Source organism: Canis lupus, chromosome 16, assembly GCF_048164855.1.
Source record: "Canis lupus baileyi chromosome 16, mCanLup2.hap1, whole genome shotgun sequence".
Taxonomy (NCBI): Eukaryota; Metazoa; Chordata; class Mammalia; order Carnivora; family Canidae; genus Canis; species Canis lupus.
The window spans coordinates 788,765-812,502 of record NC_132853.1 but is presented as its reverse complement, the minus strand read 5'-3'; the positions used below and the strand labels follow the sequence as shown (position 1 = coordinate 812,502).

General features: G+C 43.7%; 1 protein-coding gene across 7 annotated transcripts in view; it reads right to left on the bottom strand.

The window, feature by feature from the left end:
• Positions 1–23,738, bottom strand: part of MRRF (mitochondrial ribosome recycling factor) — a 57,778-nt gene that overhangs the window by 10,498 nt on the left and 23,542 nt on the right. For all 7 annotated transcript variants that reach the window (XR_012008255.1, XR_012008257.1, XR_012008256.1 and 4 more), the window contains 2 exons: positions 21,534–21,625; positions 926–1,085 (listed from right to left, as the gene is read on the bottom strand). Coding sequence is in view for 4 of the 7 variants with exons in the window: in XM_072777838.1 (XP_072633939.1) it covers positions 926–1,085; positions 21,534–21,625 (252 nt within the window). In the remaining 3 variants the exon portion in view is untranslated. The remainder of the gene's footprint in view (positions 1–925; positions 1,086–21,533; positions 21,626–23,738) is intronic.

Below are 23,738 nucleotides of genomic sequence, written 5' to 3'. Positions count from 1 at the left end.
GTGGTCACAGCATTACTGTGCCCACAGATGACTGACAGACCTGCATAGCCAGCATGGGAGTGTCTGGACAGGCTGGAGTCCAAGCTGCTCAGCCTGGTTTTCAAGCCCTGCTATGAATTAGCTGCCACATCCATCCGCTCCCAAGCCTCAGCCAGTGTTCACACTACAATTACCCACCTGCATACATTCTTTTACACAGTACCTTTGCCCGTGTTATTCTACCCACCCCCATCCTTCACTATCTTATAGCACTTTGTTCAAGTGCCGCTACTCGGTGCAGTAAGAACACTGCTAAGTCCTCACTCAGAGTCCAGCACTCAGAAGAGCAACCCCCCCAACCCCCCCCCCCCCCCCCACACACACACACGTGCGCACGCGAGAGAGCATTTGCATCCAGGCTCTGAAGTTAGTCTGCCTGCGTTGGGATCCATTTCTAACTGACCAGCAGTGTGACTTGGAGCAAGTTAGTTAGCTTCTCTGAACCTCACTCTCCTCACAACTTTGTAGCGACAAGGATACATGAAATGATAGAAAGCATTCAGCACGGAGTCTGGAGCCCAGTGCATCCAGGCTCTGAAGTTAGTCTGCCTGCGTTGGGATCCATTTCTAACTGACCAGCAGTGTGACTTGGAGCAAGTTAGTTAGCTTCTCTGAACCTCACTCTCCTCACAACTTTGTAGCGACAAGGATACATGAAATGATAGAAAGCATTCAGCACGGAGTCTGGAGCCCAGCAGAGTAGAGTCCATGGCATCGTCCCTTCCTCCATGTTCCGATGGCTAAGCCCAGAAACAGAGGCTCAGTCAATCCTGATCGTGCCAAGGAAAGAGTCAGGGGTATTCTGTTGTACTCTCCCTCTCTTCAGACATGAACAAGTGGTTCCCTGGGTCAGACACATACGTACCACAGATGCTGGCAACAGTACCTGTTTTTCTATGAGCCTAATGGTGTCCTCCGAGACCTTGTCCTTTGATTTCTTCAGCTTATTCATTGCATTGGTACGAACCTTCCGTAAAGAATCCTTGGCCTTGTTGGTGTTCTGTTTGGCCAGTTTCACCATCATTTCCCTGTGCTCCCTCGTTACTCTGATAAAACAAAACAAAAAAATATTCAATAAAATCATCCTATACGTGAGCTGCTGGCCGAGAATTTAACATCACTGTGTCTACTTGCTCAGCAGGGAGTAGCTTTGCTCTCTGTCAATGGTGATCTTGACGTTCCCAAACGATGCCCACAGGTGTGCTCAGGGCTAAGTAAGTTCCTGGTGAGGGAGGTGAGGACTGCTTAAAAGCTTGAGTCAGGGCATCCTGGCCACACCATTACTGTATGCATAACTGACTTGTCTCGTCAGAGTCCCCATACAGAGGAGACAGTGTACATCAACTGTTAAGCGCTGACTATGGTCCATGTTAAGTGCTCAATGCTGACAGGCAGCGATTGTTAGCTTTAACTCTATAACCATTCTCTCCCACTAAAGATGTAGCACAAATGAGCACATGAGGCTATAGAAAGCGCGCCAATAAATCTCTAAATCACCCAGGACTCCTGGGTGGCTCAGTGGTTGAGTGTCTGCCTTCAGCTCAGGTCGTGATCCCGGGGTCCTGGGATCCAGTCTTGCATCAGGGTCTCCACAGGGAGCCTGCTTCTCCCTCTGCCTGGGTCTCTGCCCCTCTCTGTGTGTCTCTTTCATGAATAAATTTTTAAAATCTTTAAAAAAAAAAGCAGTATCTTTCATTAAAATAAAAAATCTCTAAGTCACCCAAAATAAGTAGCTATCCTCAGAATCTTACTAATTATTATAGTAAACTACTTATGAATAGCCTCAAAACTGACCAAGATGCAACATGAGCCCTAACACATGAGAACCGCCACGTCAGTTAACTTCCACAAAGAAGCCATGGGAGGGTCTGGCACATGTGAGTACTTGCCAAACATCAGTTATTTCTACCGCTTCCTTTCTCATTGTATCACCACCATGAGTACTTGGAGGGCCTGCTACAAACCCCTGGCACAGGCACTTTATAAGCTGGCTCTTACAACTACACAAGGCACTTATTATTATTATTTTACATTTACTCATCACAACGACCCAGCAGTCGCCCCGCATGCACGTTTGTTCTACCTTTGTTTCCTTGTCCTCTAGATAATGAGGACCTACTTACCTATCACAACCAGGGGTGGGCGTGAGGGTAACACAGTGAACACTGACCAACTGACCTTTGTTCTGCTCTTAGGGAGCTCAGTCAGGGAGAGAGGCAAGGAAGGAGACACAATGAGTGTGGGAAGGGAAGCAGAGAAGTACAAGGTGTCACAGGAGCACTAAAGCAGCTACATGGACTCATCAGCAACTGTCCGAGTTGGGGCAGGGGGCAAGAAAGGGGAGACCCTCCTGAAGAAATAATCTCTAAATGGGGTAGTCTTCAGGTCGCTTACTAGTGGTTTGGTTCTTACTCCTTCCAGTAGAAAGATATTTTCCCTATTGGCTCTAAAGTTTGGTGTGGTACCACAATTCGCTTTGGTCAATGAAATGTGAGCAGAAATGGGGGTGTCACCTCAGGGCAGGAGTGCTAGGAGCTGGTGTGTGCTACCCCACATTTGCTTCTGTTGGCTGCAATACAAGTGGATACAGAGCTCCTCCCATCAGCTTGGGTCCCAGAGTGACCATGATAAACAGCGCCCATCACACAGCCTGAGCAAGAAGCGGATTTCTGTGATAAGCCATGGAGACTCTGGGGTTGCCTGTTACTGCAGCACAGCCCATCCTGTCCTGACTAATACGCACACTAGGATCTGAAGAACAAATGTAGGTTGCCTGAGCTGGCATGGCAAGGAGGGCTTCCAGGAGGAAGAAAGAGCACATACAAAGGCTTTAAGCCGCAAAGAGACCATGTTGCATCCAAGGAGTTACTGCAGGACAGATAACAAGAGAGTAACAAGAAAAGAAGCTGGAAATCCATATCATGGAGGTTCTTGCAAGAACATGAGCCCCATTTTACAGATGAAGAAAATGAGGCCCAAGAAGTTTGGGGCCAAACCCAGGCTGACCTGTCTCAAATGCCAACAGTCTTAGTAAGACAAAATTCCTCGGCTCCTTGGGTCCTGAAATAGACATCACTGGATTACGGTTCTTGACCGTAATCAGTGTGGTTCTTGCTTGGTAAGGACGAGCAAGTTCTAGGTATATGTTCCATGTGAAACAGTGACAAACAGGTGTTAAAGATTTAGTGGCATCTACCTGCTATTCTTCTCTCCGCCAAGATGAGAAAAAAAAAAAAAAATCAAAGAATTTTGAGGGAAGATGAGCTCTGAAGACAAAGCAGATGTCTGCATTATAAATCAGTCCTTCTGGATTCAGTTATTTGAAGGTATTCTCAAAATAGAAATAATCCTGATTACTGCCATTATTAAGCCTGTCTATGCCAGGTGAGTACTGTAAGTACAGTACCTCACAGACCCCCGCAACAACTTTTCCAGCTAGATTCTCATCCCCCTCCCATTTTCCAATGAGGAAATTGAGGCGCACAGATGTTGAGTAACTTGCCCATGGGCTTGAGTGACAGGACAGGGATTCAAATCCAGATCTCTCTGGCCTACATGCTTTCCACTACTCTGTGCTGCCCACCCCTTGCAATCTATTTCAAATAAATTATGCACTGCTGCCATCACTTCTGCTTTCAGGCAGAAAGCTTTTCAAAGTCAGTAATATGAATCTTGGGACTGAAAAGGACAAAACCACCATGTCAGGAGTTTAGGGATTTGGATCAGATCTTGTTACTTTTATGGTTTTTAATTCATTGAACAAAAATCAGGCTGACATTTTAGGTCTCTTTTTTGTTCTGCCAAAGCATATGTCAGTATAAGGAAGGAACAGGGAAATTTAAACTTGATCCACTGATTCAAAAAACTTAATCCTGCTGAAATACTAGGAGGGGGAGAAAATTAATGAATCTAAGTCTGTAAGAAACCTCTTAAACTTCTCTAAAGAGAGATATTTCAATCTTTTATTCCATATATAATTTGAAATGGGTATTCCACTGTTTAGACAACCTTTAATAAAATAAAAAATTGACTTTCTTTTCACTACATTGTTATGTTTACACTTTACAGGAAGACAAAACCCGTATTTTAAAAAAAAAAAACATTTAAATTGGGACTCAAAGAAATCTTAGGAGTAAAAGGCTGTATAAAGAAAATCGTAATATATATAATTTGGCTTTATAACAACATATTATTTTGTATTTACTAATACAAGTGTGACATTAGTATACTATTGACACCAGACAGCTTCCACACATAATAGTATCCAATTATTGACAGTAACAAAAACATTTCAGTTTCAGGATGCAAGGGAGGCAATAATCTAAGGAAATGGAAAGCGGAGTGGGGGGTGGCAGGGGCAGACACAGAGAGGGCTGAGAGGAAGAAAGGAATATGCATGCTGGTTCAGGGTGCTGGGCTGAAAGGTCTCTCAAACACAAGTTCAGAAGTAGTTGGGGTGACAGAAAGGCACTGGTTTCAAGTCAGCCAGGCCTGTTGCATTCTCATATCTATCACTCAGAAGCTGAGTATCCTTGGACAAGTGACTTAATCTCTCTGAGCCTCAGATTCCTCATCTCTAAAATGGAGACAATAAAAACCCTCCCAGGGAGACAGGGAGAAGCAGACACAACATATATAAAGCACCAATAAAAGACAGCAGCATATAGTAGCCTTGAATAAATGATAGTGATTATGAATGTTTTAATCAAATACACTTAATTACTTCCTCATGAAACAATGAGGGCACATCTGTTTTAGAAAAGAATCATACTATATTATGGAAATATTTTAATTCCTTTCCAAACCAGTGATTAATACATCTGATCATCTCCATCTCGCATTCATGGAGTTCTCTGAGCACACGCTAGTTTGTACTCAGGCTTCTGCACTCAGCCAGTTAGTGCTGAGTACTCGCTCTGCACTTGGCGTGCATTCATTCATTCATCAGGCACTGGCTGAGGCTCCTGAGTTCTGTGCCAGATCCCGCGCCAGGCAGAGGAGCTCCGGAGAGAAGGCAGGCCTGGTCCAACTTCCCCAGAGGCTCAGCCCAGCGGTGGAGACAAACTCATCAGCCATTTAACTTAGAAAGAGCCTGAGTGCTGCTAGGACTGAGGGGTGGGCCTTCCACAGGAGGAGCAAGCAGAAGAGTACAACTCATTCTGCCTCTAGATTTGGAATATGCCTTAGAAGCATTCTGGTCCATGGCAGAAGAAAAGAGAGGGCATTTCAGGCAGAAGCACAGTAGGATATCTAGTGGTGGGAGGGCAGAAAGCTGCAAAGGTCAAATTTGTTCTGCAGGCCTGGACTTTTCAAATTCTTCTGTAGCCACAAACTCTGGCTTCAAAGAAAACCAAGGCAGAGGCTCCAATTCTAATGTATAAAACAGATAAAAAGAGAGCTCTTCCAGCTAATGAGGGGAAAGGTACTAGGGGGAAGGCTGATGCTCTATCCCAGGCCTCCAAAGCTTAGTCTGCTCTGACCCCCTCTACTCCTGGGCCTACCACTAGCTGGCTGAGGGACCTCAAGTAAATCATTTAAACTCCCAGGGCTTTGGTCTTCTCATCTGGAAATAGAAATTAAAATCAAACAAACAAAAACACCCCACCATCTACCTTTTAGAGGTCATGTGAGGATTTCATGAGAGAATACATAGGGTGTACACAGTACAAAAGCCTAGTAGAGAATAAACAATCGGAGAATGTCAGCTGCCTTTGCTGCTGCTGTTTACGTGTTGGCACTCACTGAGGCATCTTCAAATAATGAAGAGTTTATTCTTGGAGGTTTTTATCAACAGAGAAATGACAGGGCAAACAATCAATACTCCAGCAAGATGACTTTTTGAGATCCTACTAGTAATTTAACATCTCATGTACATTTTATAATCTATATGCTCCCAGCATGTAGCCTTGAAATTTTCTCTTTTCAATACTAATTCATTCATTTTGTTTATAGTTTCATGCAATAGCTGTTTACTGGGCACATATTATGTGCCAGCCCCAATGCCAGACATGAGGGATGTAGCATTTACAAATAAGAGTTTACTGTCTGGGGATCCCTGGGTGGCGCAGCGGTTTGGCGCCTGCCTTTGGCCCAGGGCGCGATCCTGGAGACCCGGGATCGAATCCCACGTCGGGCTCTCGGTGCATGGGGCCTGCTTCTCTCTGCCTGTGTCTCTGCCTCTCTCTCTCCCTCTGTTACTATCATAAATAAATAAATTAAAAAAAAAAAAAAAGAGTTTACTGTCTGGTGAGGAAGGCAGTCATTAAACAAACACATGCACAATTAATCAATAAGTTACAGTCGTAATAAGCACAATAAAGACACACAGAGTTCTATGAAAATAATTAGCAGGAGAGGAGAATCTGACCGAGGTCCCCTGGGGCTCCAGGAATGAAATGTGGGAACATTCAAGCTAAGTGACATTTAAATTAAGATGTGTATGAGTATAGGGTCTGGGGGGATCATTCCCACCCTCGGGAATGGTCCGTGTCAAGTAAAGGCATCTTTCCAGATCAGAAAGTGGGTACTGCTCTCTGAGGGACTGAAACAGACCGTGAGGCTGAGGACACAAAGAGTAGAAAGACTATCCCAAGTGTGGAGGCTGGCGAGCCTGGCAAGCTCAAAAGTATGTACACAAGCCCCTCAGTGTCACACTGAGGCTCAGGAGGTCCACTGACAAGTGAACAGACAGGCGCGAGTAGTATATACACACAGTACAACTTCATTCAGCCTTGAAAAGGAAGGAAATCCGACACGCAATAGCATAGATGAATCCTGAAAACATTATGCTAGGTGAGATAACCCACTCAAAAGAACAAATGTGACTCCACTTTATACAAGGTATCTAGGATAGTCAAATTCACAGAGACAGAAAGGAGAATAGCAATTTCCAGGGACTACATGAGGGGTTAAGGGAATGGGAAGTTATTGTTTAATAGGCAGAGACTTCTTTTTTTTTTTTTCTCAAAGGTTTATTTATTTATTCATGAGAGACACAGAGAGAAAGAGAGAGGCAGAGACATAGGCAGAGGGAGAAGCAGGCTCCTCACAGGGAGCCCGATGCAGGACTCAATCCTGGATCCTAGGATCACGACCTGAGCCGAAGGCAGGCACTGAACTGCTGAGCCACCCAGGCGTCCCATAGACTTCTAGTTTTGCAAAATGAAAAAGGGTTCTGGAGATGGTTACACAACAGTGTAAGTATACTTAATACCACTGAACTACTCATTTTTAAATAATGTTAAGTTTCTTATGTATATCTTACCATGATAAAAAAGTTTAAAAGAGTCCTAGCAGGGGCACCTGGATGGCTCAGTGGTTGAGTGTCTGCCTTTGGGTCAGGTTGTAATCCCGGGGTCCCGGGATCAAGTCTTGCATCAGGCTCTCCACAGGGAGCCTGCTTCTCTCACTGCCTGTGTCTCTGCCTCTCTCTGTGTGTCTCTCATGAATAAATAAATACAATCTTAAAAAAAAAAAAAAAGAGTCCTAGCAGATTGTTCCTAAGAACAACATGGAGTCCAATGAGTTTGAGTAAGGCCCAGGAAGCATGATCAGATTTGTATTTTGTGTAGACAGCAATGTACAAACGAGATCTAAGCACATGGCGAAAGTTTACCCAAGAGCCTCCAGGCAGGCAGATAGGAAGCCATGGACTAACCCTGTAACAGTTTCTTGGCTGGATGATGAAGACAGCAGCCTTTTCCGCTAGGGTCGGAGAGCCTCCTAGCATAAGGCAGGAGTTTTGGCTGAGCTGGCAGGGTCACACCTTATTTGTACATACTGCACCAGGCAGGTCTTCCAGTAACATCCTGGATGGGGAGCCTTCCTGCAAAATTCCTTGAGCACGTTCCCATGAACAATAAGCAGAGGGCATGCCCTGATGGTAACTCACACAGTAGAGAATCCCCCAAACTGAATGATACTTCCTATTGTTTCAGGGAGAATGGGACACACGTACAAAGCTATTCACCAGGTGTATATCAGAGGAAGCTATGCTCAGCGTGGGCAGTTACAGTAAAGCCCAGTTATGAGATGTCAGACAATCGACTTCAAAAGGAACATTGGTTACTTAGAGGGGACTTCAAAAGGTGGAACAAACATGCTCCAAAGCCAAGGAGACCTAAGCTGGAATCCCCTTGGCTCTGCTACTTTTTAGCTTCAGAACTGTAAGCATGCTACTCAACTTCTCCAAACCGGTTCTTTGTGTATAAAATGGCAGGAAGAATGTTATTATGAGGGCAGAAGCAAGTCTGAGATTACACGGTGGTAGCAAGGGGCTGGCCCGCCTCCAAGTGTGTGCATGACAGGTGCTCACTACAAGGTGGCTACCTTCTTACTCTTACCATAGACAAGATGTGAATGGTGAGGGAGAAAACCATCAGTAGGATTTAGTGGCTTGAGCCTGGGCTGCTGAGTGGATGGTAAGCAGAGAGGGAAAGAAAGAACAGAGGAAAGCAGGCAGTGGGGGCAGTGGGAGCCATGAGTTCTCTAGCAGCTGTGAGGGACAGGCTGAGGGAGAAGGAAGCTGCACTTCCAGGGAACGTCCATCAAAACACATCTCTGACAGCTCCACTGAGACAAACCCCACCACCTCTTCACCGGCTTCTGGGAGACTTCCCCCCAGTAGGAGCATCAGCCCGCAATCAGCAGCAGACACATGCCTGACTTTATTGTTTGTTGGTGGGCGCTGTCCACTGCTTTGGGGCCACTGGCCCCGAAGGAAATGTTTTTGTTTGTGTAGCCCAGCCAGACTTCCTATGCTTATGGGTATAATTTCCCCCTCCCTTCTTTCCTCACCCCTACCACCCCCAGCTCATGAGCCTGTTTTACAGACACTAATGTCTCATAAAGACATCAGGGGTCATTTTGGCCCAAAAGAAATCATACCTGCACTTTGGAGGGACTTCTACCACCTGTAGTAACTTTAATTCTCTCTGGGGACACAACTGGCCACCTGCTTTCAGACAATGGTCCTGTGACTCTTAAAGGCCTGGCTAAGCCAGACATACCATGCTGAAATACAGCCCAGCAGGATGGAGAGAGAAAGGAGGCTGAGGTTGGGGCTCCCATCTTCACATTCTTAGCAGAGTGGCCTTGATTAAGTCAGCCGACGTCTCCTTCCCTGTCACTCCTGCAGGATGGAACCCAAGTCCAAAGATGAATGCGGGAAACTCTTCCCTCAGCTCTCACATACAGGAGAAAGAACACAGGTTTGGTGATGAAGGCAGACTTGGTTTCCAATCCTGGCTGTGACACCTATAATCTGGGTGACTGAGCACAGGTAACTTGACCTCTCTGAACTGAGAAGACATCAAGGGAAGCACTTAGAAGAACAGTTCCCGAAGCCAGACAGCTGGGGTTTGAGGCTCAGATGTCTTAGCTGTGTGGCCCTGGGCAATTAATTTTACCTCTTTGCCTCAGTTTCCTCATCTGTCAAATGTGTATATTACCATTAACTCAAAGTAATACATGTGCCAGCACATGGTGATGCTCAATAAACATTATTATTGTTATTATTTCCTCAACTGTCAAATGAAGGGGAGTAATAACAACACAACCTTTCTTCCAGAGTGAGTGTGAGGAGCAAAGGAGCAGATGGTTAAGGAACTCTGCCTATTACGTATTAACTATTCAAAAGCTGTCAAGCTGTCAGTAATAAAAATACTGATGGTGTTTGCTACTGACAGAGCACAGCAGAAGGGGTACAAGCCCTGGCTCTGAGAAAGACTGACTGCTTTTCCACTTACTAACTTGTGACATTGGGCACAGAGAACACCATTCCCCTAGGACTTGGTTTCTTCATCCGTAAAAAAGGAGTAACTGTATACCTACCTCAAAAGATTGTTAGGGATCTATCACAGTGAATACAAATAGCACCTGGAATAGCAGTTTAGGCTATAGTAAGTGCTCGTATTCATCTATTCCATAAACCCTGATGGCATTTTTACATTCTTACTACACACGAGGCCCTGTTCTTTTTTTTTCTTTAAGATTTTATTTATTCATTCATGAGAGATAGAGAGAGAAGCAGAGACCCAGGCAGAGGGAGGAGCAGGCCCCATGCAGGGAGCCCGATGTGGGATTCGATCCGGGGACCCCAGGATCACGGCCTGGGCCGAAGGCAGGCGCTAAACCACTGAGCCACCCAGGGATCCCCACGAGGCCCTGTTCTGAGGCTAGGGATACAGCAACGAATGAAACTGACAGAGCAACTCGCATCCATGTTCTAGTGAAAGAGAGAAACAAATTAAGTATAAAAAATGAAATGTGAGTGCTATGAAGAAAATAAAGTGCGACAGTGAGGTAAGGAAGAACCCTGTTACTGTCATACTAAAAGCATGCTTGCATTTGCCTAGACATCTGACTCAGATGGCATCTGCTCCCCTTCAATAATAATGATACCTGACATTTGCAGAGCTTGTTCCCTGTGCCAGGCCCTGAGCTGATAATGCACTCTCTGGGCGTTAGCTCTGTGAATCCCAAGACATAGTGACACTCTTACCTGGCTTTACAGATAAGAAAAGGGAGGCTCAGACAGATCACGTAACCTGCCCGAGGCCACATGACAAGTTCCTAGCAGATCTGGGATGTGAGCCCAAGGCAGTTGACCCTTGCATTCCAGATCTCCCTTGTTGGTGCTAGACAAATCAAAGCAGCTATTCTTACTAGTGGAAGTGGTAAAAACAGCATGGCTCCTGCATTAAGGCCTGCTTAGATATATAGTTCATTACTATTCCTCCAGCTCCCCTAGAAGTCCAAGTGCAATGGGGTGAAAGGAGAGAGCGGGTCCTTAGAGGACTGCAATGGAAAAGTGATCTGACCTATAGCAGTGGGTTGCCACATTCCATACATAGGTGCAGGACACAAAGTGAGGAGGACAGAGAGGTAGGCAGAAGAGTCTGTCCTTTGGGGTGCAGCTTTTGCATAGTTATTGGTGGCACTTTCTCCTCCGTCCATGCTCCTCTCTGGAATCCTGACTGCACTTGTTTACGTGTTTCAGCCCCACGTATGTGCCAGGAGGGAGTCCCCGTTTCACACACATGGATCCTGAAATAGTAGGAGGCGTGCCTGAAAAGCTGCAGGCTAGATGGGAAGCCACGACACCGGGGAGGAGGTAGGCCCCCTAATAGTGCAGGGAGGCCTCCTGAGGGCCTGGAAGGCAGGAAGAAACAAGGAACTGGAACTCAGCCAGCAGAACTAGTGGCCCTGACCTAGCAGCGATGGCAAGCAGGCGGTGGGAAGGAGAGGGCGGGAAAAGCAGCTGTGGTGACTCAAATGCAGTTTGCGGATGCCCCAGCCCAAATGAGGTCCTCAGGCATTCTTCTCGGACTTTTTTCTCCCTTTCAGGATTGCTGAAGGCTTGCATGTGTGCAGGTTTATAAGAAAAGGGTGTTTCCTGGAATATATACATCAGACACACTACTTGGGTCCAAGGTCCACGAGGCACTAAAGCAGTCAGATAAGAAGGCCACAGAGCTAGGAGACGGATTCCAGGTCGGCAGCCCGATGAGCAACATGACACAGAACATGAGCTCTGGAAGTAGACAGATTCAGTCTGAATCATGACTCCTCTGCTTACTGATCTGTGACCTTGAACAAAAACTTTCTGATGCCCCAGTTTCCTTATCTGTATTATACCCATCTCAAAAGGGTATTTCTCTGCAGCAGCAAAAACAGTGAGATTACCATGAAGAGATGTACACAAGGCATGGTTAAGCAAAGAAAAAAAAAAAGCAGATATTCAATCCTTTTTATGTAAACTTAGGATTGTATATGCATCTTTTATAATTCGGAAAGATATACACCAAACTCATGTTACTTCATGGAAGAATATTTGGGGAACAGTAAAAGAACTTTTTATTTTTCTGTTGGGTTTGAGTTTTTGCAATAAATGTGTACTATTTCTACAATTATGAGATGAAAGTTATACGTCTAGAAGTCGAGTACCCAGAATATATAAAGAACTCTTACAACTCAACAAAAGGACAAACAACTCAATTAAAAAATGGGTAAAGAACTTGAAAAGATATTGTTCTAAAGATATACAAATGCCAAACAAACACATGAAAAGATGCTCAGCATCAGCAGTCATGAGGGAAATATAAATCAAAACTATAATGAAATACCACTTCATACTCGCTAGGATGGGTAGTAATAACAACAATAAACTAAAACAACTGTTGGAAAAAAAAAAAAAACAACTGTTGGCAAGGAGATGGAGTAATTGGAACTCTTATACTCTATTGGTAGGAATGTACAATGTGCAGCCCCCATAGAAAAGTTTGGCAGATCCTCAAAAAGTTAAACAGAGCTGTCATATGACCCAGCAACTCCACTCTTGTATATATACCCAAGAGAACTAAAAATATATTTACACAAAAGTCTGTGCAATGACGTTTATTTTTTATTTTTTTATTTTTTACAAAGACGTTTATAGCAGCAGCATTATTCCTCAGAGCCAAAAAGTGGAAACAATTAAAATGTTCATCAACTTAGGAATGGATAAATAAAATGTGGTATATGCCCCTACAATGGAGTATTATTTAGCAACAAAAAGAATGAAGTACTTCTACATGTTAGAACATGGAGGAACCAAGAAAACACTATGCTAAGTGAAAAAAGCCAGTCACAAAAGACCACATAATGTGTGATTCCATTTATATGAAATGCTCAGAACAGGGAAACTAGAGAGAGAAAACAGATTAGTGGCTGCCTACAGCAATCTCAAGGTGGGGGGAGGTGAGCGGGGCGATTAGAGGATATAGCTGGGAGTGACTGCTAGCAGGTACAGAGTTTCTTTTTGGGGTGATGAAAAGTGTCCTAAAATTGATTGTGGTGATGTGGCACAACTCTCTGAATATACCAAAAACCACTGAATTGTACAGTTTAAGTAGGTGAATTACATCTCACTAAAACTGTTAAGAAAGGTCATACGCCTCTCTGGTTCTAGTCATTGAATACTGCTCGTGTCCTGGATGGAAAGTGGAAGGACTGATAGCACACCTGTTTCCTCGCCTGGGGAATGGCAATGCTGATACTGCGCCCTGCAACAGTCAACAATCAGCACACAGGAAAGGTCACAGAGATGCTCTGAAACAACAGCTACCTTAACAGCGACCACTTAAAAAACTAACATTCACTCTCACTGCCTGCCTTTCTTTCCTCTCTTCACAGGTGTCAGGACTGAGTCATGCTCCAAAGGCTCTCCCCTCCACCCCTGCTCTCGTTCCTCTTGATCTGTCTCAGGAGCTTCTCCCAATAAATCTTCCCCAAAGTACATATGGCTATTATCCCATTCTACAGATGAGGACGCTGAGACTCAGAGAATTGAAATACCTAGTGTAAGGTCACGTAACTCCCTTTATTGGTTTTGTTTTCGTGGCTTTTCTTACTGTAACCTTGGCTCCCCCCAAGCTTTCAGTGCTGCCTTGCTCTGGCTGCATCTTAGCTCCCCACCCCCAGTTGACTCAGCCTGGGGACCATCCTACCTTGACTTACCCAGCTTGTTCTCCCTGGAAAAAACCTGGTCATCGTTCGTGAGAAGCCATACATCAGCACATGGTGGGGAAAAGCACTTGGGAAAGGGAATCCAGGCTGGGAGAACTCTAACTCTGGGCTTTTTACTAGAATCTGGTAAAACATGTGGGTCAGATCCTCCTCCAAGCTGTCACTTCAGAACAAAGTCTGAGGGAAGGAGCCTGGCCTGGGCATAAGGCCTGTCATCCTCGAGATGCCCAGAGGAAAAGTGGGAGCTGACAATGGCAACTCTCTGGCTGTTGGGAGGCCTTGCCAAGCAGCTCAGTGGGCTGAGGGTGTTAAGAAGAGCCGAGGCCCCTCTGCTCACCAGAAACACAAAGCAAATCTCACACCAACAGCCAGGACTGGTCCTCAGATTTTCTGATTTGGGATATACCTTGTAGGAGGTCTTATTCACCATAATTCACATTCAAGGAACAAACTGAATGCTCATTAACAATCAAACTACAGTGTTCCTGAGCAACTGAAATTCCAAGATAATTATAACCTCGTGACTCAACTCCTCCCATCCCTAAAAATGGAGGAAAAGATAGAAAAAGATGGGGGAGGGAGTTAGTGAGAAAGGGGGAGAGTTAAGGATCAAAGGAGCAATCACTAAACAGAAGTAAAATATCATTGGTTTTACTTCCAAATAATCAGAAAAAGAATGTTTCCAAAATTTCTTTACAAAGAGAAGTAGATAATGCCAAATGCTATAAGATAAAGGAATTAGGGACACCTGGGTGGCTCAGCGGTTGAGCGTCTGCCTTTGACTCAGGGTGTGATCCCGGAGTCCCAGGATCGAGTTCCACATATCAGGCTTCTTGTGTGGAGCCTGCTTCTCCCTCTGCCTATGTCTCTGCCTCTCTCTCTCTCTCTGTGTCTCTCATAAATAAATAAATAAAATCTTAAAAACAAAAAAAAGACAAAGGAATTAAAATTACACATGCAATCTGCTCAGGAATGGCCCTTCAGCCTGGGTGACTTTCTCAGAGGGGTACTGCAGGACAAGTCTCTTCTCACCCAATCCTCCTCTTTCTTCACTGGTGGCAAACCTGCCTTCTATCTCTTTCACGGGCATTTCCTCCCATAAACCTTTAGCACATCTGGTTCTGTCCTGGCATGTGCTTCTCATTGGACCCAAGCTGACATACCCAGAGAGATATATCAGGGATTTGAACCCCAAAACCCTTGTGCTTTCCTTTATACCTAGAGATTAAGTTGTGGATAAATCAGGTAGCTAGAACCAGTGATCATTCTCAGAACTTCTCTCCCTGGACTTAACAGCCGTGTTCGGAATGGCCAACAACTTTCTCCTCTTTAAAATGCTTTGCTCCATTTCCCAGTCCCATGCCCTCCTGGTTCTCTGGCCACTTAGTCTCCTTTGCTGGCTCCTCCTCACTTGCTGACTCATAAATCCTGAAGTGGAACATCAAGGCCATTAGCCACCAAAACCCTTCTCTTCATGATCTACATTACTCTCTAAAATAATCTCCTCTAATTTCACAGCCTCCTCTACAGGTTCCTGCCTCCCAGAGGCCCACACCTGTCCTCTAACTCTAAACTTATAAATCAAACAGCCTACTTGCCCTTTCCACTTAGATACCTCACAGTATCTCAAAATAACTACGTATAAAACCAGTTCTTCCCTTACCCCCAACTTGCCCTCCTAAGCCTGCCCTGTCAGTGAGTACCAATTTAACCCTTCCAGGTGCTCAGAACAAAAACCCTGGAGGCATCTTTGAGTCCTCTTTTTCTAAATTCACAATCTACCAGCAAATCCTGGCAGCTTTTTTTAAAAAAAAAACACATCCAGAAGCAACCTTCTGACCAACCTCACCATTACTAAGCTAGTCCAGGCCATTATCACCCCTAGGTCACTGCAATAGCTCCTAACTGGACCCTGCTGTCACCCTTGCCTCCTACAATGGAATTCTCAAAATAGCAACCAGTATGATCAAAGACTAACTCAGATCACGTCACTCCCCAGCTCAAAACCCTCTCATGACTTCCATTTCATTCCCAGCAAAAGCTAAAATCCTCATAATGGTCTATAAAAACTCTGAAAGTGAACTTTGTGTGTCAACTTAACTAGGCCACAGGGTGCCCAGATATTTGGTCAAACATTATTCTGGAAGTTTCTATGAGGGTGTTTTGGGATGAATGTAACATTTAAATCAATAGACTGAGTAAAGGAGTCTGGATCTGAGGAGCTCTGGAGGGGTCATTTGGGTGAGCTACAGATGGCTGTCTTGCCCTGAAATGTCCACATGCTAAGAAGCTCAGCAATACACGGCACACTGCTGCAAACAAGCACGAAACCATCAAGCAGCAAGAGCTGCACTAAAGCTTCCCTGTTCCCTTGTTTCCTAGGTACATTCCCCCTGCCCTACCACTTCCTACTCCAGGTAGAACCGGAAGCAAACCTTGAAGATCCTTATGACACCGTTAATGAAAGAGAAAAACTTTCAACAACCAACATTTTCAACTGGGAACTAGTTAATATTGTGTGTAAAATGCAGCTGCTAGGTGTCCTTTAAGAAGAGAGTGGAAGAATTCTCATCAGAGAGTAATGACACATTGTTAAGTTAAAAAACAAGTGCAGAACAGTATGTGTAATTTAATCCCTTATCATTACGAGAAAAATGGAGGAGACAGAAACACATGTTTGAATCTGCATAGAAAAAAGTCTGGAAAATCAAGGTGCTCAGAGTGGTTCCCCATGGAGAACAGGATGGAGGTATTTTAATTTTTTCTTTAATTCTACTTAAAATAAAATCAATGCGGACATTGATGAAAAATAACAAAAAAGGAGAACAATCAAGACAGAATGCAACCTCAGCAGGGAGTGAGTCAATCACACGTACTTTTATTTCTTCAGTGAATTCATGATTCCTTACAGGTTTTTTTAAAGGCAGATATGAGGTCCGTGCTCTCCAACAAGTAGCTTATTCTACTATCTGTGGTTTTCTCACAGCAATTTGGTAAGACAATGAGCAAGGGAGGGTGTGTTTGTGTGTGTGTTTCGGGACACGAACAGGGTCGGGGTGGAAATCTGGCCTGGTGAAAAGGATCTCCTGCTCAAAACTTTTCAGGGTCCCTGATCACTTTACTTAGTGAAGTAAAAGAGTGAAGACCTTTGTTCTAATGTGGCTTCTGCCACTTAGCTTTATGACGACCAGCGTTCATTTCCATGAGTTTCAGGTGCCTCACCAAACAGGCATTAGAATCGTCTCCTGACCTCATCAGAGTGTTGTGAGAATTTGGGGAAAAACTATAAGGCATTCAGCACAGCACCCTCAGGCACCACACCTGCAGAGCAGGTGGTTAATAAACAGTACCACAATGTGATTACATAAACAGGTAAGAAAAGCAGAAGGAATTATTTCACTGGATCTGACACATTAACAGGAATGTTCAAAGACTCTATCCAGTAGGCTGACTTCTCTAAATGAAAGAACACTGGCCAGAGGAGAAAACAAGAGCTGTACACACTGCCTGTGAGTACAGACAGAACCCAGCCTCTGAGGCTCAGTGGTACCTGTCCTGAGGCCAGTCACGAGGAGAACCTGTGCATAGCCACACGGGACTGTATTCCCGGAGGCTGGGAAAGACTGACTAGGAAAGGCTCCCAGTCAGGCCCGTTGTGGATTTAGGATTTATCTTCCCCCTACTTAAAGATCTAGTAAGAGTCACATACTCAGTAGACTCATTTAAATAAGAATATAAGAATCAGAGGATTATAATGAGGATGAGGTACTAGCTGAGATCTGCTGCAACTGCAAATAAAACTTAGCTCTGGGCAGCCAGAATTAAGGCCAGAAACCTTGCAGACTGATCATTAGGCAGAGGAAGAATCAAGATCAATAAGGAAAGGCAAACTTTTCTAGAACTAAACTTGAAATTTTACTTTTTTTTTTTTTTTTAAGTTTTTATTTATTCACAAGACACACAGAGAGAGAGGCAGAGAAATAGGCAGAGGGAGAAGCAGGCTCCCCGCAGGGAGCCTGACATGGGACTTGATCCGGGGACTGTGGGATCACGCCCTGAGCCAAAGGCAGATGCTTAACCACTGAGCCACCCAGATGCCCCTAAACTTGACATTTTATAAACAGAAACTAATCCTAGGAATGTATGTTTCTGGTTCCCTCACACCTCCTAGCCTCCTAACAGAAGGTTTAGCATATTATTTTCCCCCTCACAGCTTTGCCAATTACCAGCTATCTGACCCGGAACTAGGCCCCACTTCTCGGGATCTCAGTGTCTTCATCCTTAGAAGGGAACAGTGTTCCTGCCTATTTATGAAAGAGAATGGAGAAACATTTGCTAGCATTCACTGGATATTGGCTAAGCATCAAAATCTTTGTGTACACTATCTCACTGAAACCTCCCAATAATCTCAGAAGGCAGATCCTGTAAATGTTTTACAGATGACCTCCCTGAGACTCAGAGAGGTGGGGACAGTTGCCATCAGCACACAGCTAAAAAGCAGGACAGGATGAACTCAACTGCATGCTTCTGTGGTACCAAGGCAGAAATTTAACCATAATACTTTCCCACTTTCCCCGTCTATGTCAAGCCCCTAACAGGTCCTGGGACATAGTCTGTACTCATATCAGTTCCCTTCCTCGTTCCTAAACTATAATTCCTTCCTTCTTCCTAAACTATAATTATGTATATCGAGAAAATTAAGTTTACTGAAATAATATCAGTACCTTATATAGTTTCTTTCCTCTAAGGAGATCATACAACTTAATCTATTTTCTCTACTAATCCCACCAAATCTCTATATATCATTATGTATTATTTCACTTATTTTACAAGTGAGGAACTAGAAGGCCTCAGGCTGCTAGGGCGACGTGCACAGTCAGTCATATGGGAGTTACTGCCAAAACCAAATAAAAACCTTGGTCCTCTATGTCTAAATCAACCTTTATCCTCTCGTATGACACAGCCTCCATAATGAAGAACAGATCATTCATTTTTTATCTGGAAAACTACCAAATTTATAATTCAGTAAGGGGCCTCATGACCTTACCACCTTGTCAAAGGGAAGTAAGTATATAAAAAATGAGATTTGCAGGAGCAGACGGTTTTGGTCTGTCAACTTTCTCTTAGATTACTCCCATTAACTAACATAAAATAATGTAAAATAGAATGTAACAGATCCCCAAGTCTTTGGGAATTTAAATAAAACTCACTGATCCTTCAAACTTACATACAGTGTACATTCACTAACTCCTCTCAAGTTGCAGAGGAGCACATTATGTCAACTGGATCTTTGCAAGAAGAATAGGATACACAACCAGGCCACTCTCGGAAGAACCCAAGGCAGCAATGAGCCTTTAGCAGCATAAATCCATAGCATCCACAGACTTTTCAAGTTCCAGAAGGATCTGGCAGGCCACGGAGACCAATCTCTTCATCTGGTATACAAGGAAGCTGAGGCTCGTGGAGGTTAGGTGGCTCTTCCAAGATTTCACAGACAAAAAGGCAAGTACTAAAAGCAAACCTGCTGACTGCTATCCATTCCACTTGCAAGTCTTAACATCTGATGTCCATGAATACACTTTCCACAGTCATTATGACCCATCTATAAAGCAGTGCAGCAGAACAAGTATGTAGTCTAGTAAGAAAAACTGAGAAGGATGACTGCCCATTACTGGCCATGTGATCTTGGGCAAGTCCCTTAATTTCTTTGAATTTCAAAGTTTTCATCTGTAAAGTGTGGGTAATAGTAAATTCCACAGATAAACTGCAGATGGTATAAAAAGGGGACTGGACACAGCCTGTGAGCTCCACGAAGACAAACATTAGGTTTGTATATCCCCAGCCCCTGACACAGAGCCTGACACATGGTATATTTGTAAAAAGTTGCTGAGCAAATTAATGAACTAACCAAGCAAACAAGTACTAGACTTGAACCTAAGTCTACTTGGTTCTTAAACACTAGGTTCTACTGCTCCCAATCCATATGATTTCAAAGCACAGCATTAATTCTGATTTACAGAATACAAAGAATGATGGAATAAGACAGGCGATTTCTAGCCATAAAGTGGGGAACAAAAGTTCAGTGGGGAAAGTTCCTGGACTTTCAGTGTTAGAAATTAATTCTTATTGCTAGCATGGTATATCATGAGGCTTTAGAATCAACTAAACCTGGCCTTAGGTCCCAGCTTTAGCATAAGCTGAGTGATCTGAGATATTATTTTACCTCTTTGAGTCTAAATTTCCATACCAGCAATAAACATACATCACAGGGATTATGTGAGAAGTGAGGTAAACATATATAAATACAGGATAGTGTTTAGTCTTTTTTAGGGAAAAGACTCTATTTCCCTTCTAGTTACTTGAGGCTTCATTCATTCATTTCACTTAGGTCTCTGCTCAAATGTCACTCCCTTTCAGGGCATGTGGGTAGCTCAGTCAGCTAAGCATATGACTCTTGATCTCAGCTCAGGTCATGATCTCAGGTTTGTGAAATCAAGCCCCATTCAGGCTTCATGCTCCACACTCAGCATGGAGTCTGCTTGAGATTCTCTCTCTCCCTCTCCCTTTGCCCCTCCCTCTACTCATGTGTGCTCTCTTTCTCTCCCTCTCTCTCAAATAAGTCTTTAAAAAAAACAGTCACTTCCTTTCTGAACCTTCCTATCTACAATAAACTCCCGCTAATTCCCTATCCCTTCACCCCACTTCTTCTTTTCCATAGTCCTTATCATCACTTGACATCTCATCATGTATTTGTCTTTGTTCACTGTGCCTACTCAACTAGAAAGTAAGCCCAGGAGGACAGCAGCCTTTTGTTGTTTATTTTGTTTACTGTTGTATCAAGCCACCAGGAAAGTGTCTGGCATGTAGTTAGTACTTATTAAATATGTGTTGAATGACTAAATAAGTTAATTCAATGCTGATTTGGGACCTGCTGTCTGTGAGGCACACTGTGCAGGAAGAGGGACTTAAAGATAATAATGCTATGAGGTGACAGAAGGGGAAACTACTTCTATATGCTGTGGAATCTGCAAAGATTCCTTCTTCACCTGGACCATCACAGCTGACTCCTGGCTATTCTCTGTGACTACTCTGTCCCTCCACATTCCATTTGTTAATTCACAGCCAGAGAGACCCCCAAAAAGTCAACATTGATCAGAACACTCCGTTTAAACCCCTCCAGTGGCTTTCCATTTCAATGAGAGGAAAGCCCACACTCCTAACCGCAGCCTGAAAAGCCTTTCCCACCGTTCTCTCTCCCGCCCTCCCTAAGTTTCAGACACTCTGGCTTTCTTGTTCTCAAACATGCCAAGGTCTTGTTATTAAAGACCTTGGAGTGTTTCTTTTCCTTTTTAATTAAAAAAAAAAAACCAAAACATACATTTTTATTCACTCAAAACCCTAAGTTCTATTTACATAATTAACAATATTCTGTTCTAATGCCTAAAAGTTTCAACAAGCAAGGACCAAAGTAAAAAGTAACTCTCTGAGGAGCATGAGTTGGAGATCACAAGTGTCAAGGTCTTTTCTGATTTGTGGCCTTTGTGCTGGCTGTTCACTCTGCCTGAAAAGCTCTTCCCCACCATTTAGCTCAGCAAAAATGTTACCTCCTTAAAGAGTCCTCCCAGGCTGAAGTTGTCCTTCCACCATCACCCTCATCAAGGCACTCTACTGTGTCCCACCATCTTTTCTTTCCTCGCAGTATTTCATTATGTGAATGACTTTATTATTTATGTGTCCTACCTTCTCAAACAGAATGTACACACACTCAGACAAGAACTTTGTCAGGTCTACTGCTGCATCTCCAGCCCCTAGTAGGCAATCAATAAATATTTCTGAATCAGTAAACTGGATCTCAAAAGATGTTGGAGTTTGCCAAGACGAGAGTACAGGTAAGGTATACTACCAGTCTAACAGTCTTGATGTATTTATGTCCTTCCAGGGACAAATGCCCCATTCCGTCAAAATATGTGAATTTTAACCAAACTTACTTGGGGATGGGTACCCGAATTAGTGTCCCTTCCACTTCTGGGTTTAGATTCATTCCACTTTCTCTTATAGCCTTGATAGCTGCAGCTGTACACTGAAAACCAGATCAAAAGGTAAACAGAATTAGTAAATAATTATTACCAGATGCAAGCCCTCTGTCGATAACTGGCAACCCATCTTGGCAGAACATGGAAACATTTAGTTCTGTTACCAGTAAGATCAGGAAGTTACATTGGTGTAGAGTGCTTTGATCAAGCTGAATAGCAAACTATGTCCACTCCTGGTACCAGTATATTGCGGGAGGGAAGAAAAGCAAAGAGAAGGAAAAAATAAAAAGAAAACAGCTCTGCTTCTTTGAAAAGATTTCAATGGTTTGAGGCAACACAGATCAAAACCACAATAAATCCTCAAGGGAGGGGGGCTGGTCTGTGCAAAGATTGGTGTAAAGACAGATGAAAGATTTTATACATTAAAAATTCCAGTTGACATTTTACACTCAAAATATACCAGTGCCGATTTGGAATGAGTAAATAAATTTAACTCATTCGCATCTATACTCACACCAACCTCACTCATGTTTTGGAATGAGCAATGAGTCTCTGCTGGGTATGTGCTCTAGGAAAGGCAGTATGGGCTCTGGAGTCAGATATATCTCAGTCCACGTCCTAGCTCCCCTAACCATGTGACCCTGGGCAACAGTCGTGACCTCTCTGAGTCTCCATGTTATAATCTGAGACCACGCGGGACTGCGACCTCACAGAGGATTAAATGAGATAACATGAACAATGCAACCTGCTCTGTGCCCCACACACAGTGACACCCAGGCAAGGGGCCTTATCATATAAACTCCCTATATAAAGGTAAGAATATACAAATCCTCCAAACATGGCTAGGTTGATATCATCACTCAGCTGATGCGCTGCTGTCCAATCTGACATCCTTCAGGCTCTTCTCTGAGTAGTCTTGCTCTCTACTGAACTAGGTGGCACAATGGTACATTGGTTTCTCAACATGTGGGTCATCTCACCTCAAGCAACATTAGAACTACACCTGCTATGAAATCCCTTTTTTTTTTTTTTTAAAGATTATTCATGAGAGACACACAGAGAGAGAGGCAGAGACATAGGCTGAGGGAGAAGCAGGCTCCCCATGGGGAGCCCAATATGGGACTCGATCCCAGGACCCCGGGATTCAGGCCCTGAGCTCAACCGCTGAGCCACCCAGGCATCCCTGCTATGAAATCCTAAAAGATAAAGTAGTGTGGAAGAAAGATACTTTCATTGGCATGACAATGTGGAATTCATAAAAAAAGGCCTCTGACATTTGCAAAGAATTTTAGGTGTGACCAAAGCCAATCTACTTCACTTGGATTCACAGGGCCAGTTCTTGGCCTTAAGCTCCTCCCTAGACTTTGCGGTTTAATGAATGGGGTTTACTGCATACCTATTCTACTTTTCTAGGTTTGATTTTGATTTTTGAGGGTGTGCCTACAAAGTTTATCCATTTCATCCTAACATGACTTTAATTCTACAGGGACATACAGTGTTACCATAAGATCAAAAAGATAAATTGGAAGTCCACATGCAGATGAATCATTCCTTTGAGAGACTGTACACAGAATATAACAGTGTGACTGACCACTGCTTAAAATAGTAAATTCTTAAAATGGTACCTCTAATGACAGACCATTGAAGCTGGAAGTAATCTCTGACATAACCAGGTACAGTCCCTTCCATATGTATATAGGGACCCTGCACACATATACCATCTTCCCTGACAGCCAAGAGCAATGGTGGGGAGGACCTCATCCACATACTTCCAGTTACTGGCAAAGTTAGGAGGAGACTCCTGGCACCTCAACTCTCCACCCAATGACATTATTTCGAATTTTCTTCCAGATCTGTTAGCTCAATGTATTCAGTAATTGAGGCATGGAGAATCTGATTTTTTTTTTTTTTTTAAATAGCCAAAAATAGGGGAGCCTGGCTGGCTCAGTTGGTGGAGCATGTGACTCTTATCTTGGGGTTGTAAATCTGAGCCCCACATTGGGTGCAGAGATTAAAAATCAAATCTTAAAAATAAATGAATAAATAAAGTAGCCAAAAATAATTTGGAATTGGCCTGGTGTATAAAGGCAATGGTCAAGGTAAATAAAAGAGCTGGATAAAGAAAAAAATTTCTCCTCCATTTCTAAAGTTAGCAATAAA